The 19,174-nt window shown below is 38.1% G+C and overlaps 1 protein-coding gene across 7 annotated transcripts in view; it reads left to right on the top strand.

Annotated features, from left to right (window-relative positions):
- Positions 1-19,174, top strand: part of LRRC36 (leucine rich repeat containing 36) — a 54,716-nt gene that overhangs the window by 1,049 nt on the left and 34,493 nt on the right. For 5 of the 7 annotated variants that reach the window (XM_038538646.1, XM_038538647.1, XM_038538648.1 and 2 more), the window contains exons 2-4: positions 11,844-11,971; positions 14,553-14,745; positions 15,578-15,674. In XM_038538646.1, the coding sequence (XP_038394574.1) occupies positions 11,844-11,971; positions 14,553-14,745; positions 15,578-15,674 (418 nt within the window). Of the gene's footprint in view, positions 1-11,843; positions 11,972-14,552; positions 14,746-15,545; positions 15,675-19,174 lie in introns of those variants that run through there. The other 2 variants (XM_038538650.1, XM_038538651.1) reach the window with 1 other exon arrangement.

Below are 19,174 nucleotides of genomic sequence, written 5' to 3'. Positions count from 1 at the left end.
TCCAAAGGGACACAGCCAGGGTGTATTAACCCAGGACTCTCGAGTCCAGAGCCTATACTCAAATAGCCATAACAAAAAATTACCTCTCATGCTTTCTCTAGTACCATTTATTTGTGGGATGAGATGATTTTGCTGTTTAAAAATTATTATTTAAAATTTATAAAAACTTGGGCAGCCCGGGTGGCTCAGAGGTTTAGCGCCGCCTTCGGCCCAGGGCGTGATCCTGGAGACCCTGAATCGAGTCCCACGTCGGGCTCCCTGCATGGGGCCTGCTTCTCCCTCTGCCTGTGTCTCTGCCTCTCCCTCTCTCGTTCTCTCTCTCTGTGTCTCTCATGAATAAATAAATAAAATCTTAAAAATTTTATAAAAACTAGGGCATGCTAGAAACAAGCATTACATGAATGACAAAGAGGTTATTAATCTTTCCTTCCTCTGGAAATGCCTCCACCCCCAACAAAGGTAATGATTTGGTATGTGTATGTGTAGACTGATGCAAATATTTCAGGTTTATTTTTTCTTTTCTACACTACTTTGAGCTCTCCTATTTTACAAGTTAACTAAGAAAAGCTTTATTGGTTTGACACACTTTTGTACTTTTCTTGCCCTTATAAAAATATTGATTCAATTTTATTCAGTTGGGGGGGGGCATGTACTCCTTCCATTCTCCAGCTATAATGATACATGGCAGATTTTTTTTTTTTTTTGCTTGCTTTTGTTTCCTTGTTTTGTTACAGCGGTTTGAATAACAAAATTAACTGTTCATTCTGACAATTCAAACAATGCTAAAGTGTCTAAAATAATATTCTTCCAGGACACCCCGGGGGGGGGGGGCGGGGCTCAGCAGTTGAGCACCTGCCTTTGGCTCAGGGCTTGATCCTGGAGTCCCGGATTAAGTCCCGCAGTTGGCTCCCTGCATGCAGCCTGCTTCTCCCTCTGCCTCTCTCTCTCTCTCTCTCTCTCTCATGAATAAATAAAACTTTTTTTTTTAATTTTTATTTATTTATGATAGTCACACAGAGATAGAGAGAGAGAGGCAGAGACATAGGCAGAGGGAGAAGCAGGCTCCATGCACCGGGAGCCCGATGTGGGATTCGATCCCGGGTCTCCAGGATCGCGCCCTGGGCCAAAGGCAGGCGCCAAACCGCTGCGCCACCCAGGGATCCCTCTCATGAATAAATAAATAAAATCTTTAAAAAATGAAATATTCTTCCCTCTCTTTCCATACCTTTCCCATTACTTATACAAACATATACACATAGGTATTTTTTTAAGGTATAAGAACATATCTATTATTTGGCAATTTACTTTTTATCAGTAAACCAGATATTTTCAATTAATGTGCTGATATCCACATTCTAAAATTATGTAAAAAATCACAACAGTCAACTCTGGGGGAGAAAGGCTTTTACTTTTATTCTGTACTTTTCTGTATTGTTGGAATTTTCTGGCTACATAAGTGTTACTTTCTTTTTAATGTTCACAATATTGGTGCAGTTATAGACTGTTTTGTATGTTTGGGTTTTTTTGTTATATTTCTCTGTACTAAAAAATTCCCATAAATGTTTAAATTATCCTTTGCCATGCAGAAAATTTTCATTTTAAGGTATTTAAGCTTATTTTTCCTTATGATTTGTGATTTTCTTGTCTTATTTATGGAGTTTTTCCCTACACTGATGAATAAAATTTTTTTTCTAAAAGTTCTGCAGCTTTGCTCTTCACCTTAGGTCTAATTGACTTGAAAATTTTTTTATACAAGATGGGATTTGGTATAATTTTATTTTTTATACTGATAGCCAGTTTCCTTGGAACCTATATATAGTATCTTTGCTATATTCCAAGTACCTTTGTAAATGTGGATCTGTTTCTAGGCTTTCTGTTCTGTTTCCCTATTTTGTTTTGCCTATTCCTACACCAATATCACACTTTTGTAACTACCATGGCTTAACAGTAGGTTTTGATAACTGGTAGAGTCGATGCCCTCCTTCAGTTTGCTTTCCTCTTTGTCCATCAAAGTTGTCTAGGCTATTCTTAGCCCTTTATTCTCATTTAGAATTTTAGAATCAGCTTGTCAGTTTTCATGAAAGCATCTTAAGCACGGATGTGTCCTGATCTAATACTTATTTTTAAAATATGACTCTCACCCATTAAAAGCCTATTCAGTAGTCCAGATAAGAGAGAATGAGTGGCTTGGACTAGGAGGATGACAGTGGACAGTCAAGGTGTATTTTGTGGGTAAACAGGACAGGACTTACAAAAATAATTGAATATGAGAGATGAGGAAAGGGAAGATTCAAAAATAACACTTAGCCTTGGTTTAAGTTATTGCTGGGTGGACAATGGTGCTATATATATATATATACATATATATAGAGAGAGAAAGAGCAAAGACTATGGGAAATATGGCTTGGGGAGAGGGAATCAAGAATGCTGTTTTGAACATATTAAGTTTAAAATACCTACTAGACATTTAAATATGAGATTTTTAGTAGGCAATTGGATATACAAATCTGGATTTCGGAGAGAGGTCAAGGTTAGAGATGTAAATTTTGGGAGACAAAGCAAATAATATTTAAAGTGCTGGGAATGGGTGAACTCACCTAACTAGAGAATGTGTATGGAGAATAGAAGAAGGTTTAAGACTCATCATGGGGTATTTCAATGTTTAGAGGTTGAATAGAGAAAGAAGAACATGATGTCTTGGAATTTAAGAAAGGGTAGTAATCAAGGAAATAATGATCAGCTGTGCTAAATGCTACTGACAGGCTAAGCAAGCAGGAAATATCTGTTAGGTTTGGCAACATGGAACTCATTGATCACTTAAACTAGGGGAGTTTCAAGAGAATGGGGAGGAGGGAAGCCAGACTGAGTTGGGATGAAAAGGAAATATGTGAGGGAAAAGGGATAGTGAAGGTAAGAACCGTTCCTTAGAAATTTGGCTATAGGGCAGCCCTGGCTCAGTGGTTGAGCATCTGCCATCAGCTCAGGGTGTGATCCTGGGGTTCCCCAGGGTTGAGACCCACATTGGGCTTCCTGCATGGAGTCTGCTTCTCCCTCTGCCTATGTCTCTGCCTCTTTCTTTTTGTGTCTCTCATGAATAAATAAATAAAATCTTTAAAAAAAATTTTTGGCTATACAAGGGAACACAGAAGTGGAATAATTAGTTGAGGGATATGATGTGGGATCAAGAACAAGTTATTTATTTATTTATTTATTTATTTATTTATTTATTTATTTTTAATTTTTTTAAATTTTTTTTTTATTTATTTATGATAGTCACACAGAGAGAGAGAGAGAGGCAGAGACACAGGCAGAGGGAGAAGCAGGCTCCATGCACCGGGAGCCCGATGTGGGATTCGATCCCGGGTCTCCAGGATCACGCCCTGGGCCAAAGGCAGGCGCCAAACCGCTGCGCCACCCAGGGATCCTGATATTTGTCTTTATTTTATTTTATTTTATTTTATTTTATTTTATTTTATTTATTTATTTTTTTTAAAGAGAATGACCTTATTCTTTTTTTTTTATGATAGTCGCACAGAGAGAGAGAGGCAGAGACACAGGCAGAGGGAGAAGCAGGCTCCAGGCACCGGGAGCCCGACGTGGGATTCGATCCCGAGTCTCCAGGATCGCGCCTTGGGCCAAAGGCAGGCACTAAACTGCTGCGCCACCCAGGGATCCCGATATTTGTCTTTTTAAAAAAATTCCAGGGGAGCCTCAGTGGCTCAGTTGGTTAAGTGTCTGTCTTCAGCTCAGGTCATGATCCTAGGGTCCTGGGATCAAGCCCCATGTTGAGCTCTCTGCTCAGCAGGGAGTCTGCTTCTCTCTGGCTCTTCCCCTCCTTCTGCTCTCACTCTATCTGTTAAATAAAACCTTTAAAGGGCCACCTGGGTGGCTCAGTCAGTTGTGTTTCTGCCTTCAGCTCAGGTCATGATCAGGGTCCTGGGATTGAGTCCCATGTTGAATCCCCTGCTGAGCAGGGAGCCTGCTTCTCCCTCTCCCTCTGCCTGCCGCTCCCCCTGCTTGTGCTCTTTCTCTCTCTGTGTCAAATGAATAAATAAAAAATCTTTAAAAAATTTAAAAAATGTTTAATTCCAATATAGTCAATATACAGTGTTATATTCATTTCAGGCGTACAATATAGTGATTCAACAATATCATGCATCACCCAGTGTTCATCCTGACAATGGCACTCCTTTAAAAAAATATTTTAATTATTTATTCATGAGAGACACACAGAGAGAGGCAGAGACATAGGTAGAGGGAGAAGCAGGCTCCCCAAGGGAAGCCCAATGTGGGACTCCATCCCCAGACCTGGGACGACACTCTGAGCTGAAGGAAGATGCTCAACCGCTGAGCCACCCAGGCGTCCCAACAATGGCACTCCTTAATCAGCATCACCTATTTCACCCCTCTGGTAACCATCAGTTTGTTCTCAACAGTTAAGAGTCTGTTTCTTGGCTTGTCTCTCTTTGTCTTTTTCCTTTCTCCTTTGCTCATTTGTTTTGTTAAATTCCACATATGAGTGAAATCATAAGGTACTTGTCTTTCTCTGGCTTATTTCATATGACATTATACAGTTGATATTTGTCTTTTTTTTAAGATTTTATTTATTCATGAGAGACACAGAGAGAGAGAGGCAGAGACACAGACAGAGGGAGGAGCAGGCTCCATGCAGGGAGCCCGAGGTGGGACTCCATCCTGAGACTCCAGGATCACGCCCTGGGCGGAAGGCAGGTGCTAAAACCGCTGAGCCACCTGGGGTTGCCCGATATTTGTCTTAAATATTATTTGATCTATAGGTTCCCCCTTCTTTTTTTCCTTGCATTTTCTATTGTCCTTAAAGAAACTAGGCCATTTGTCTTGAATAGTTTCTTACAATTTGGATTTTGCTCCTGACATTCCTAAGATGTTTAACATTTTCCCCTGTTCTTATGAATTACTAGTTAGCTGAAGCTTGATTAGATTTGGGTTGGTTTGTTTTTTGCAAGACTACTTCATAGGTGAGGGTATATACTTCTGTCATGAAGTATATAATTATCTGGTATTCTTTTTGTGATATTATCAGCTACTGAATACAACTGTGTAAAGTCCATTAATTCATTAGGGATTGCAAAAATGATATGATAATTTTCTAATTCTGTCTTTCATTTTTATTAGTTGTAAAACTTATATAAAAAAGACATTTCCTATCAACTATTTGGTTATCTTGAGGTACAGTTTGTAAAGGAAAAACAGGATAGATACTTTGATTTTTTTTTTCAGCTTATTTATCAGTTTTTGGAAAAATGAGTTGTTCTCTTAGCATCCCCTAAAGGTGACCAATGAGAGAGTTGCTTTGTTTTCTGAGTATCATTATAAATTCACGGATTTAAGTATTTTTGGTGTGTTCCAATCCATTGTAGTTATTATAATTGCTACTGAACTTGTGCCAACTTTGGCTAGTGGAAAATCTTTTAGGTTGATTCCTGAGGCCTTTTTAAAGTTTTCTTTATTTTTTTTTTAAGATTTTATTTATTTATTCATGAGAGACACAGAGAGAGAGAGGCAGAGACACAGGCAGAGGGAGAAGCAGGCTCTATGCAGGGAGCCCGATGTGGGACTCAATCCTGGGACTCCAGGATCACACCCTGGGCCAAAGGCAGGCGCTAAACCACTGAGCCACCCAGGGATGCCCTAAAGTTTTCTTTATTTGAAAGTGTTTCATCATCATTATAACAAGCTTTATTAAAGATTATGAATTCAGTTTCCAAGGGAGTTATAAATGATTTTCTATAGAGAGATTATTTACTTGATGTGTTGTTTTCATGGATAAGATATGTTTTGACCCATTGGGGTTATGTAGCTCATGTATTAAAATTGGAAGTTTATTCTATTGTTCTTGACATCTGTGACATGCAATGTTTGATTTGATCTCTGACCTATTTGTCTTCACCTTTTTATAAACATTGAAACTGCATAACTCTTAAGACCTTGCACTTCAGGACGCCTGGGTGGCTCAGCAGTTAAGCATCTGCCTTTGGCTCAGGGTGTGATTCAGGGTGATCCCCACATCCCACTCCTTGCATGGAGCCTGTGTCTCCTCCTCTGCCTGTGTCTCTGCCTCTCTTCCTGTGTCTCTCATGAATAAATAAATAAAATCTTAAAAAAAAATGACCTTGCACTTCATATGAATCATAAAAGACTGTTGGGGCACCTGGGTGGCCCAGTGGTTGAGCCTCTGCCTTTGGCTCAGGTTGTGATCCCAGGGTCCTGGGATCAAGTCTTGTGTTGGGCTCCGTGGGGAGCCTGCTTATCCCTCTGCCTATGTCTCTGACTCTCTCTCTGTGTCTCATGAATAAATAAGTAAAATCTTTTTTAAAAAATCACTGTGGCAGTTTATCATTTGAGTGAAAATCCTAGTTCTCTTTAAAATATTAAAATGTCTGCTCTTCGAAAAAGACTGCAGTGAAAGACATGAGAAATGCTGCAGGGCACTGATAGAATAATTGACCTTAGCTTTTGTCTCATGGTAATAGATTCTTAAGGTACCAGATCATTGCATACTACAGGACTACCAATATGCTGCCCTCAAAGTCAGGAAAAAAATTTTTTTGAGATATAACTCACATACTATAAAATTTAAAGTATATAATCTAGTGCCACTTAGTTCATTGTACAACCATTACTATTGTCTAGTTTCAGAACATTTTTTTTCATCAGCCCTAAAGGAAACTCTATACACATTAGGCAGTCCCTTCTCATTTCCAGCTTTCACCCGAGCCCCTGGCAACCACTAACCTGTTTCTGTCTCTATGGATTTGCCTGCTCTGGATATTCCATATAAATAGAATCATACAATATATGGCTTTTTTAACCTGGCTCCTTTCACTTAGCATGATATTTTAGTATATGTGCTGCCAAAGCGAGTACCTTAGCATGGTATTTTAAAGTTCATCTATATTTTATCATGTATGGGTACTTTGTTCCTTTTTTATTAATAGAATTTATTTTTTAAGATTTTATTTATTTATTCATGAGAGACACAGAGGGAGAAAGGCAGAGACATAGGCAGAGGGAGAAGCAGGCTCCATTCAGGGAGCCTGACGTGGGAATCGATCCCAGGATTCTAGGATCACACTCTGGGCCGAAGGCAGGTGTTAAACCACTGAGCCACCCAGGGATCCCTTGAATTTATTTTTTTAAAGCATTTTTAGGTTTATAGAAAAGCTGAGCAGAGGGTACAGAGAGTTTTGTAAAAGCTCCCTCTTCCCCTCTCATATCTCCCCCACATCTCCCCACAATTTCTCCTGCTATTATTATCTTGCATTTGTGGTACGTTTGTTGTGATTGGTGAACTAATATCAATATATTATTATTAACTGAAGTCTGTTGTTTACATTAAGATTCATCCTTTGTGTTGTATGATCGTGTTTTGACAAATATGTAATGTCATGTGTATACCATTAGAGTATCAAACAGAATAGTTCTACTGCCCTAAATATCCCCTATGTTCCATTGGTTCATCCCTCCCTTTCCACTTAACCTCTGGCAACTACTCATCTTTTTACTAGTACTTTTTTCAGAATGTCATATAGTTTCAGAATGTCATAAGTAATCATTTAATATGTAATCTCTGGCAACTACTAGCCATTTTAAAAAAAGATTTGAAAAAAAAAAAAGATTTGAGAGAGAGAGGGCATGTGCGTGGAAGTGTGGGGGAGGGCAAAGGGAAAGGGAGGGAGAGAATCCCCCCACCAGCAAGCTCCCCACTGAGCACAGAGCCTGACACAGGGCTGTAAGGCTCCATCCCAGGACCCTGGGATCATGGCCTAAGCCAAAATCAAGAGCTAGATCTTTAACCGACTGACTGAGCCACCAAGGCACCCTCAACCACTAACCTTTTTAAAAAGTCTTTTAATTGAGATATAAATGATATACATTATATGTCAGTTTCAGATATACAAGATAATGATTTGATATTTGTATACATTTTGTTGTGTATACATACAATAAATCTAGTTAGCATTTGTCACCTTACATAGTTACAAAGAAATTTATTTTCTTGTGATGAGAACATATAAGACCTACTTAGCAACTTTCAAATATGCAATGCAGTATTATTAAATAGTCACCATTCTGTACATCAGTGAGCTGTTTAGTGTTGCCTTTTTCACAATCTCATATAGTTGGAATCATACAACATGTAAGCTTTTCAGACTGGCTTCTTTCACTTAGCAATATGTATTTAAATTTTCTCTGTCTTTCCACAGCTCAATTGATAGCTCATTTCTTTTTATTGCTGAATAATATTACACTGCGTGGAGGTACCATAGTTTATTTATCCATTTGCTTATTGAAGAACATCTTGGTTGCTTCTAAGTTTTGGCAGTTATAAATTGCTATAAACATTCAGGTTTATACATACAAGCCTTTATGTACAGGTATAGGTGCTATAAACCTAGAGGTTTCTGGGATGCCTGGGTGGCTCAGTGGTTGAGTGTCTGCCTTCAGCTCAGGGCGTGATCTGGGATTCCCAGGATCAAGTCCTGCATGGGGCTCCCTGCATGGAGCCTGCTTCTCCTCCCTCTGCCTGTATCTCTGCTTCTATGTGTCTCTCATGAATAAATAAATAAAATCTTTAAAAAGTATATAGAAGTTTCTGTGTGGACATAAACTTTCAACTCATTTGGGCAAGTATCAAGGTGCATGATTGCTAGATCATCTGGTAAGCTGTGTTTAGACGGCTGTGTTTAAGACACTACCAAACTGCCCCAGGCACCCCTAGAGTCACACAGGTACCTCTGATCTTCACTTTTGAAAGGACTTTTTATTTTATTTTATTTTTTAGTTCTATCTTTGTTTTCAAATCTTCCTTTTTTCCTGAAGATTTATTTCAAATCTTCCTTTTTTCAAAAAGTTTGAAAACTGCTGAAAAAATGTAAATTAGAATTCTTTTTTTTTTAATTTTTATTTATTTATGATAGTCACAGAGAGAGAGAGAGGCAGAGACACAGGCAGAGGGAGAAGCAGGCTCGATGCACCGGGAGCCCGACGTGGGATTCGATCCCGGGTCTCCAGGATCGCGCCCTGGGCCAAAGGCAGGCGCCAAACCACTGCGCCACCCAGGGATCCCGTAAATTAGAATTCTTAAAATAAAATAAAATAAAAATAAAAATGGTATTCCAGAGAAAAAGTAGCTAGTTAAGCTGGCATCTCAAAAATCACAGTGGGGCACCTGCATGGCTCAGTTGGTTAAGTGTCCAATTCCTCATTTAGGCTCAGGTCATGATCTCAACGGTGGTGAGATAGAGCCGTTGGTTCCGTGCTCAATGGAGTCTGCTTGAGATTTTCTCTTTCTCGCTCTCTCTCTCTCCCCCCCATCCCTTTGCCCCTCCCTGCTACATACACACACTCTCTGTAAAATAAATAAATCTTTATTAAAAAAATCACATTAATGTTTTCCTTCAGGGCATCCACCATACTTCATTATGCAGCAGTACTTCATGCATATTTCTCATTTAGTCACATGAATAAAAATAATTTTTACTACTTTTTAAGGGACATTCTTAAGTGAAACTGGTTATTTTAAAACACTGCAAGTATATGATGGTAAAGAGCATTCTATGAGTGTTGAGTCATCCTAAGGCCCCGGTAGTTTTGCTTTTGTACTGTAAGTGCAACAGTGAAAAAGCTAACTAGTATTTTAATATTTTTTTAAGATTTTATTTATTTATTCATGAGAGACACACACACAGAGAGAGGCAGAGACACAGGCAGAGGGAGAAGCAGACTCCATCAGGGAGCCCAATGTGGGACTCGATTCTGGGTCTCCAGGATCATGCCCTGGGCTGAAGGCAGCGCTAAACCACTGAGCTACCTGGGCTGCCCATATTTTAATATTATTATGAAAGTAATTAAAAAATAGTTTTGATTTTGTGGACCCTGGTACATGTCTCAGGGACCTTCAGGGGTCTAGGAACCACACTCTAAGAACTGCTACATTTTGTTTTGGTATCTTTTAACTTGTTCCAAAATATTAAGTTATAACTTTCATTTGTGATATATCTTTCTGGAGTGCTTTCATTCTTTAGTGATGTTACTCTCATATAAAATTGAACTGTAATCCTTTCCTGTGGCTCTTTAAGTGCAATATGTTTTCCTATACTTTTACATGGTAAGAGTGGATCCGAGTAGCTTTTCTGGTTTCAGGGTTTTGGAGCTCCCTCTTCTGTTTTGTTCACAAAGTGCTGAAAACTGGGGGCTTTACACTTCCTGATAACTGCCATCTTTGCTTCTCTCCCCACTTGTATCTTGATCTTCTTTTTCCTTTGAACCTGTTGTTTCTGTCCCATTCAATGTGGATTCTACTCTCACTAATTTCTCCCTGATGTGGGTCTTGTCTTGAAAGAGACCTTCGGTTTATTAATTTTCAGAGTTTATAGGGCCCAGACTGCTCTAGAACCTTAAAACTTATTTCAGTGCAGTCCCCTGGAACTCACAAATTGGATCTTGCAGAACCTCCTTACAGTTTTGATTATGATTTTATTTGATTCATCACATTTGCTAGTGAGTTCCTATTGACAATTTTGAGATTCTTCTCTATTTAGTGCTATTAAAAGTCTAATTGACTTTCTCCCATATTCATGAATATATTATATTTGTATATATGTATATATATTCTTTAAGGATTTTTTTTAAGATTTTATTTATTTATTCATGAGAAACAGAGAGAGAGAAAGAGAGGCAGAGACACAGGCAGAGGGAAAAGCAGGCTCCATGCAGGGAGCCCGATGTGGGACTCCATACCCCATCTCTGAGATCACGCCCTGAGCCAAAGGCAGATGCCCAACCTCTGACCCACCCAGGCGTCCCAGTATATATGTACATATATTCTTTAAAATATAGTTCCACATATACACACTTTTCCCTCACATAATGTCTTTGGGATCTTTCCATATGATCATCTACGAATCTACCTCATTCTTTTTGATAATTGTGTAACAATAATTAACACATATATAGCAACTATCATGTATCAGATACTGTTCTAAGTTTTGTATATATTAATTTAATCCCTACAACACCTTATGAGTTAATTACTGTTATTATCCCCATTTTACAGACAAGGAAGCTAAAGTACAGAGAGAGTAAGTGACTTGTACAAAGCCACAGATCTAGTACTTTGTCCATTGTATCAATCTACTGTTATTTAGGACATTAAGTTCTACTCTCCTACTGATGGACCCTGTGATAGTTTTCTTTTTTTTTTCTTAATTAATTTTTTTTTTTAGATTTTATTTATTTATCCATGAGAGACAGAAAGAGAGAGAGAGAGAGAGGCAGAGACACAGGCAGAGAGAGAAGCAGTATCCCCACAAGGAGCCCCATATGGAACTCAATCCCAGACCCCAGGATCATGCCCTGAGTGAAACACAGACGCTCAACTGCTGAGCTACCCAAGCGTCCGTTTTTTCTTTCTTTTTAAACTATCCTAAAACCTTTCTGCGATTGATACCCATATGTATATATTATATATCCTGGCAGAATTTTTTAGTATAATAGATAGGGCTAAATCCTAGCAGGGGGATTGCTGAATTCCTTTTAAAATTTGTTTTCAGAACTTTTGGAGACTTTTACTACATTCTTCTGGGTGAATAGAGAAATATAAGTGTTCTGTAAAACCAAGATTTGGTATCACTGTATTAGGCAACATTGCTGCTTTTAAAAGGAAGATCTGATCTTCTTACGAACTTTGGATGTAGGGCCTTTCACAAATGGGTTATGGGAGGAAGGAAGACCGATTTTTACTGACTCTGTTGTTTATCTAAGCAGAGTTCATAATATATCTACTGGTGATCTCTTTTCAGAATTGGTGGAGTCTCTTTCATTGCAGGGATCTTATGCTGGAAAAATTCATTCCATTGGTGATGCCTTCAGAAATTTTAAAAACCTCCGATCCTTAGATTTATCAAGAAATTTGATCACAAGTCTGAAGGTAAGTTCTATATTCTATAACTAGTCGTTCCAGCCCAATTTATTTTAGTAGTAGTAGTAGTTATTTTGATGGAAAGAAATAAGAGATAATGTCAGCCTGGGGAATATATGATCTTCCTTTTAAATGTTTCTAAATTTTATTATTGACTATAAAACTGATTCAGCTGTATTCTGTTTGAAATTTTCTGGTATAAAATATTGGGGAAAATTTCTTTTGTACTCAAGGAAAATTATATTAAACAATCACAGGCTAAGGCAATAGGACATTTTTTTTTTATGTGTGTAAAAAGAAAATATGAGAAGCCCTCGTGAAAGTACATATTCTTAGTTCCTACTCTGAGATTCTGAGTTAACCGGTCTGGGGTGGGCTCAGGATACACCCAGGGGATTCTGAGGATGTTGGTACATGGAGCACATGTGGAGAAACACTGGTCTGGATTGTTACTGTGGGTGTTTTCAAGGAGGAAGAGGAAATGGTGGTCTTGAAAACAGAGAAAAATGTATAGATCAAGGGATGGTAGAGCAGAGGGCACGACTGGAAAGTAGGCTTAAGCAGAGTATGTGAGGATTAGCAAATACACAAAGAGCTCTACAAATATAAGTGTGCACACATAAGTTCCACACAGAACTTCCACCTCTGTTTTCTTTGTGGTAGATCCTCAAATGGTATTTCTTCCGAATGTTCCCTTTTTACCCAGTTAGGTGCCTGTCTTGATTAAGCCCTTCTTTGCAAGGCTTAAGGTGAAAGACTCACAAATGCTTTTCAGGATTAGTCAGTGATCTCATGGATTATTCTGCCAGTTTTGTGCTTCTAAGGGGATATTTATTCAACAAGACAAGCCAGACTCATTGTCAAGTTCTAAAAACAAAGGACTCTAAAAAAGGAAGTTCAAGCAAGATTTCCAGCTAGGACTTGGAAAAGCAGAAGCTGCAAGTTAAACTAGGTCTTTAGACTATTTGGGAGCAGCCATTTATATTTGGCACATCAATTTCAGAAAGCATTAGTTCAGAGTTACTTAAGTCTCCTCTTTTCACATGTATCTTTGTTAATTTTCAGGCTAAAAAATTGAGTGAACGTTGTCATAATTTGTTTTTATCTTACTTTCTTTCCATTTCTGTAAATTAGGCAAAAAAAACTGTTGTAAAAATTAATCAAATTAGCATGTGTACATTGCTTGGCATATAGGAAGCACTTAGTAAATGTTTTCTGCATTTTTTGCATCTATGACTTATCTATATATGCTCATCTCTAGCAGTTCTGAATCAATTTTCTTAATTTTCTCAATTACTCAGGGGATAAATGTTTTGTGATTATTTCTAGTGTAACTTTGGGGAATACATGAATTCATGCCAAGTGGGAAAAGTGAGAGGAGGATAGAAGTCATTTCCTTGATTTTTACACTGAGAGACATTAAAAGATTACTTAAGCTGGGCCATTAGACACATTTAAAGAAAGTCCTAATGGTGTTCTGCCCTGAGAGTGGGGCCAAAGTCAGTGAGAACTATTTCTAACTACTGATCCTTTCACAACATAGAAGCTAATGGAATAGAAAAAAACCAGAAAGAAATGAATTGGAGTGTGAACAGGATTATCTATTCAGAAATGCTTTGTGTATATCTTTGAGTTTTCTAAATTTTCTACAAGAAAATGGTAATTTTGAATGAGAGAAGACTAAAAAAAACATTATTTCATAAATACATGATGGAAAATAATTTTACTGAAATTACTCTCAATGAGTTCCTTCTATGCCAAGCATTTTTACTACTAAAATATGATTATACATATATGTACATGTTTTGAATTATTGTCTTGAAGTTTAATGTTGGGCAAAAGCAGCTAACTAGCCAAATACATAAAAATTAAACAATATTTTCAGTAGTAGATTTCAGCAAAGGAGGCAAATTGTGGCTTTTCCTCTCCGGTATCCCAGAGAAATAGAGAGGGTGGGGTAATTCTGAAAGGAGAAACCAGGATAAGAAGGGTTCCAGACTGTTCCAAGAGGGAAGAATTAGATATAGCATTGTTTCATTTTCCTATATACTCCATTGACCCTAAACGTGAGGCATTGAGATATAAGGACATAACACACACACACACACACACACACACATATTAATTTTTTTTAATTATACCCTTCTACCCCCTAGAACTATCTCTTTTGCCTACTTCCTTTCCTCTTGAAAATTGGGGTGCTTCTGGGATCTGGAGAGTGGATGTGGCAAGGGTAAGAGAAGGGTAAAAGTAGCTTGGGCTAACCACTGGAAAAGAGAATAATCAGGGAGCAACAGAAGTAGATAATTGACTGCAGATATTTCCAGTCAGATTTGGTAAGGAGAAAATGTATGATATCTACAGGTTGTTTAATATATAAAACATCTAGTGCCCATAGGCTGCATTGTTCTTATTCTCAGGCATCTAAATAAGAGTTTCAACTTTGCCTTTCTCACGGGTGACTCAGGTAACATGTTTAAGGATGGAAGAAATAGATATATTTCCATCTATTTATATTTCCATATATTTATCTGTGAGATTCCTAGTCCTTAGCAATGTGTGATTTCATAATGTGGTCTTTTCCTTGCAGGGTATCCAGTATTTGTGTTCACTCCAAGAGCTGAATTTATATTATAACAACATTCCTTCATTAGTGGAGGTGTCCCGCCTACAGCCTTTACCCTTCCTCAAAGAATTAGATTTGAGACTCAATCCTGTTGTCAGGAAAGATACAGATTATAGGCTCTTTGCTGTGTACACGCTACAAACTCTGGAGAAACTGGGTGAGACCCTCCTCCCCTGTTCCTTGTCCCAGAATTTACATTAAACCAGCTCCCTCCTAACCTTTTGGGTGTTGGCCCAGAGTGTGCGCTGGCAGGATATATTTGTTTATTAGTCAATATTTATATAATTCTTTTGGGTTGGCAGGATGTATGACAAGTCCTTTATTATTGAATGACAATCTGATTTTATCAGTTACTTCCAGCTTTAGTTTTCTTCAGTTGATGGTTTCACCACCACTTCCTCCCCAACAAAGAGTTTCCAGGTTGAGATTTATTTTTCCAGGTGCCCCAAATTTGCAACTATATTAGCAATAGAAAGTGAATACAACAACTCTTTGGGGTTTAATGTCAAGGAGCAATAAAATATTCCTTCAAATGAGCTGCATTTCTTTATAATTTTATTGTTGAGTATACATTTCTTATTGATACAAACTTGGATTTCACATGCCCCTAGGAAAGTTACTGTGGGGAAACTAATTTCTTTCAGAAATGGTTTAACTTTCTTTTTTTTATTTTTTATTTTTTATTTTTATTTTTTTTTTTTTTTTTAACTTTCAACACAATATTAGACCATTTGAATTGTTTGCTGCCTAAACTCTACTTTCCTGCAGGTGTAGTTACACTTATGTGGCAGTTGTTGCTATGGTATCCCTGCAGTCTCCCTGAGTTACTACTTGCTGCAGTGACAACATAATAGCATTATTTTGTGACCTGTCTCTAACAAAAGAATATGATACTGATCTTTAGTTTTTACTCTGTGAATATGGTTTTCTGACCCAGTACTGTTTACTCCAAAAAAGAAATATGCTCAGACCACGGTTTTTGCCTCCAGATGACCGAGCTGTGCGAGAAAGTGAGAGAAAAGCTGCCAAGCTGCATTTTAGTCAGTTGGGCAACAGTGAAAATTTTCTTTTAGAGGTGGAAAAAAGGTAAGACAATTCTTTACCAAAAAAAAAAAAAAAATGAGTTTGGGTCAGACATAGACAGTAGTGAATTCCAACTTAATGTCTTCATTTTCTAGCAGAAATCTTCACAAGGTATAAGAATCCTCAGATCAGAAATAAAAATATTTAACATATCGAGATTTATCTGGGATGAGAATCTGGCCCTCAGAGGGAACATTTCTGCTTTCTTGAACTACTGGGTCTGCTTTGGAATAATTGTTGATAATTCTCTAAAGCTGCTGTTCAAAGCTTAAAGATATGGATACTATGAGAAATCATCCCTGTAAATGCTTACCAACTCTTTCTTGGAGTTATAAATCAGTACATGGTCTTTTCCTATTGAATTAGAAGGTTTATATTACCATGGAGGTTAGTTTGTTAAAAGGTAAAGGAAACATTTATCTACAGAACCAAAAGTAAACAGACCTTGAAGCTCTAAAGTATCTGAAAGGTAGATTTTTCTACTTCTTGTTACTAAAACCTGATCAAAATAAGATAACCATATCTTCTACTCCAAAACTCGTGTTCTTTATTTTTAAAAAGTAGCTTTATTATTTTTGGAAAACAGAAGTCCATTACAATTTACATAATACAGAAAAATGCAATGAAAAAAGTCAAAATCACCCCATACTGTGCTACCAAGAGCTAACTACTAGTAATGTTTGATATATATCCTTCTAGACCTCTGTGTACCTACCTATAGATACATGTACATGTGTCTGTTAGTATTGTTTTCTTTTTTTATTATTATTTTTATTTTTTTATTTTTATTTTTTGAGAGAGAGAGAGAGGCAGAGACACAGGCAGAGGGAGAAGCAGGCTCCATGCACCGGGAGCCTAACGTGGGACTCGATCCCGGGTCTCCAGGATCGCGCCCTGGGCCAAAGGCAGGCGCCAATCCGCTGCGCCACCCAGGGATCCCCCTAGTATTGTTTTCTGATAGTAAAAGTAATGCATACTTACTGAGATTTTGGAAAGTATAGAAAAACCAGAAGAAATAAATAAGCAACTCATAATTTCATTACCCAGAAATAAACATTAATTATAGTAAATATCCTCTTAGTTTTAGGTATATGTATGTGTATACAATATCTATATTATATAATAGATCTTTATACATTAATAATAAAATAATACATATATTTATAGTAATTTGCTTCCTATACATACCATTTTTAGTTTGATAAGATATGAACATGTCTCCACAACATTAAATATTCTTTTTTTTAAAGATTTTATTTATTCATGAGAGACACAGAGAGAGGCAGAGAGAAAAGCAGAGTCATAGGCAGAGGGAGGAGAAGCAGTTTCCATATAAGGAGCCCAATGTAAGACTTGATCCTGGGACTCCAGGATCACACCCTGAGCATAAGGCATATGTTCAACCAGTGAGCCACCCAGGCATCCCAGAATTAAATATTCTCCAAAATGAGATTTTTTTCTTTGTTTATTGCCTTTCCCCTCCGTAAGAGCTAGGACTTTGCTTGTCGTATTTATTGCAGTATTCCCTAGTGCCTAAAACAATGCCTGAGACATATAAGGCTCCAAGAAATAATTTGTTGAATGATGAATGAATGAAGTCAATGTCTGCTCTGTTGGTCTGAGATCTTTCCTTTGTCTCTCTCTGCTCTGATCCTTTATGTATTTTATAATGTAACCCTATATATATATTTTTTAGTTCTCTATTTTTAAAATCAAGTTTAGGGCAGCCCTGGTGGCACAGCGGTTTAGCGCCGCCTGCAGCCTGGGGTGTGATCCTGGAGACCCAGGATTGAGTTCCACATCGGGCTTCCTGCATGGAGCCTGCTTCTCCCTTTGCCTGTGTCTCTGCCTCTCTCTTCGCTCTCTCTGAATGAATAAATAAATAAATATTTAAAAAAAATAAAATAAAATCAAGTTTATTGAGGTTTTTATATAGAGTAAAATTCACTCTGCTATAGAAAGAGATGGAATGTTCCTAAAAATTATTTGTATATATATTTTGTGAACTAATTATTTTAATTCATTGAGGGTACCCTCTTTACTACAGAAATACAGAGATGAAAAAAAAAAAAGAAATACAGAAATGAATTAATGTATAATTAAATACATTTCCTAGTAAGGCAGATAATTAGCACCATCATATTTCTGTTTAATTACCATATGATTGCAAACCCAGAGGTAAAATGTTACTCAAGTGCCCAGTCCTAGCATTAATATCTTAAAAGCTCTTCAACATTGAGTAAAGATTTTTTTAAGTCTTTCTGAGTTCCTGTTTTCCCAACCTATAGATAATAGGGGAGCCTTTATGATTAAATGAAATGGTGCATGTAAAGTGCCTGGCTCATCATCTGGCCTGTCTATATGTCCCAATCTGTACTTACTGTGCTTACATCTTACTATACTGTATCAATCAAGTGCAAACATTTGCCTTTTTGTCTTTTTTATTTTTTTTAACTAATGGCTGTAGTTTCCCCCACTATAATTCTTGGCAGCAGAACCTTCCTTTCTGTGCTCTATGAATTTTTTAATTTAAAAAAATTATTATTCCCTTAATCATTTAGACCTAAGTTTATGTCAAGAAAACAGTCTAAGTTCTAGGGCAGCCTGGATAGCTCGGCAGTTTAGTGTCGCCTTCAGCCCCGGGGTATGATCCTGAAGACGTGGGATCGAGTCCACATCAAGCTCCCTGCATAGAGCCTGCTTCTCCCTCTGCCTGTGTCTCTGCCCCTCTGTGTGTGTGTGTGTGTGTGTCTCATGAAAAAATATTTATTTAAAAAAAAAAAAAACAGTCTAAGTTCTGAATTTTCTGGCTTTCATACTTTTTTTGGGGGGGGCGGGATTTTATTTAGAGAGCTAGCCCTTGCAAACGGGGGGGGGGGGGGGGGGGGGAGGGGCAGAAGGAAAGGGAATCTCAAGCAGGCTCAGCGTAGCAGAGTCTTTTTTTTTTTTTTTTTTCCCCCGTAGCACAGAGTCTTATGCAGAGCCCCATCCCACGACCCTGATGAGATCATGACCTGAGCTGAAATCAAGAGTTGGATGCTCAACCAGCTGAGCCCTGACTTTCATACTTTGTTTTTTTTATTCATGAAAGACACAGAGAGAGAGGCAGAGACACAGGCAGAGGGAGAAGCAGGCTCCATGCAGGGAGCTTGAACGTGGGACTCGATCCCGGGTCTCCAGGAGCATACCCCGGGCTGAAGGCAGCACCAAACCGCTGGGCCATCGGGGCTGCCCGACTTTCATACTTTAAAAGCTGAACTAGGGGGATCCCTGGGTGGTTCAGCAGTTTGGCGCCTGCCTTCGGCCCAGGGTGTGATCCTGGCGTGCCGGGATCGGGGCCCACGTCAGGCTCCCTGCATGGAGCCTGTTTCTCCCTCTGCCTGTGTCTCTGCCTCTCTCTCTCTGCCTCTCAAGAATAAATAAGTAAAATCTTTAAAAAATAAATAAATAAAAGCTGAACTATAGTGTCCTCCTCTCTCACTATTCCCAGTAATATTATGGTT

This window comes from Canis lupus, chromosome 5 (genome assembly GCF_011100685.1).
Source record: "Canis lupus familiaris isolate Mischka breed German Shepherd chromosome 5, alternate assembly UU_Cfam_GSD_1.0, whole genome shotgun sequence".
Classification (NCBI taxonomy): Eukaryota; Metazoa; Chordata; class Mammalia; order Carnivora; family Canidae; genus Canis; species Canis lupus.
The sequence above is the reverse complement of the archived record's forward strand: the minus strand, read 5'-3'. Positions and strand labels throughout refer to the sequence as shown.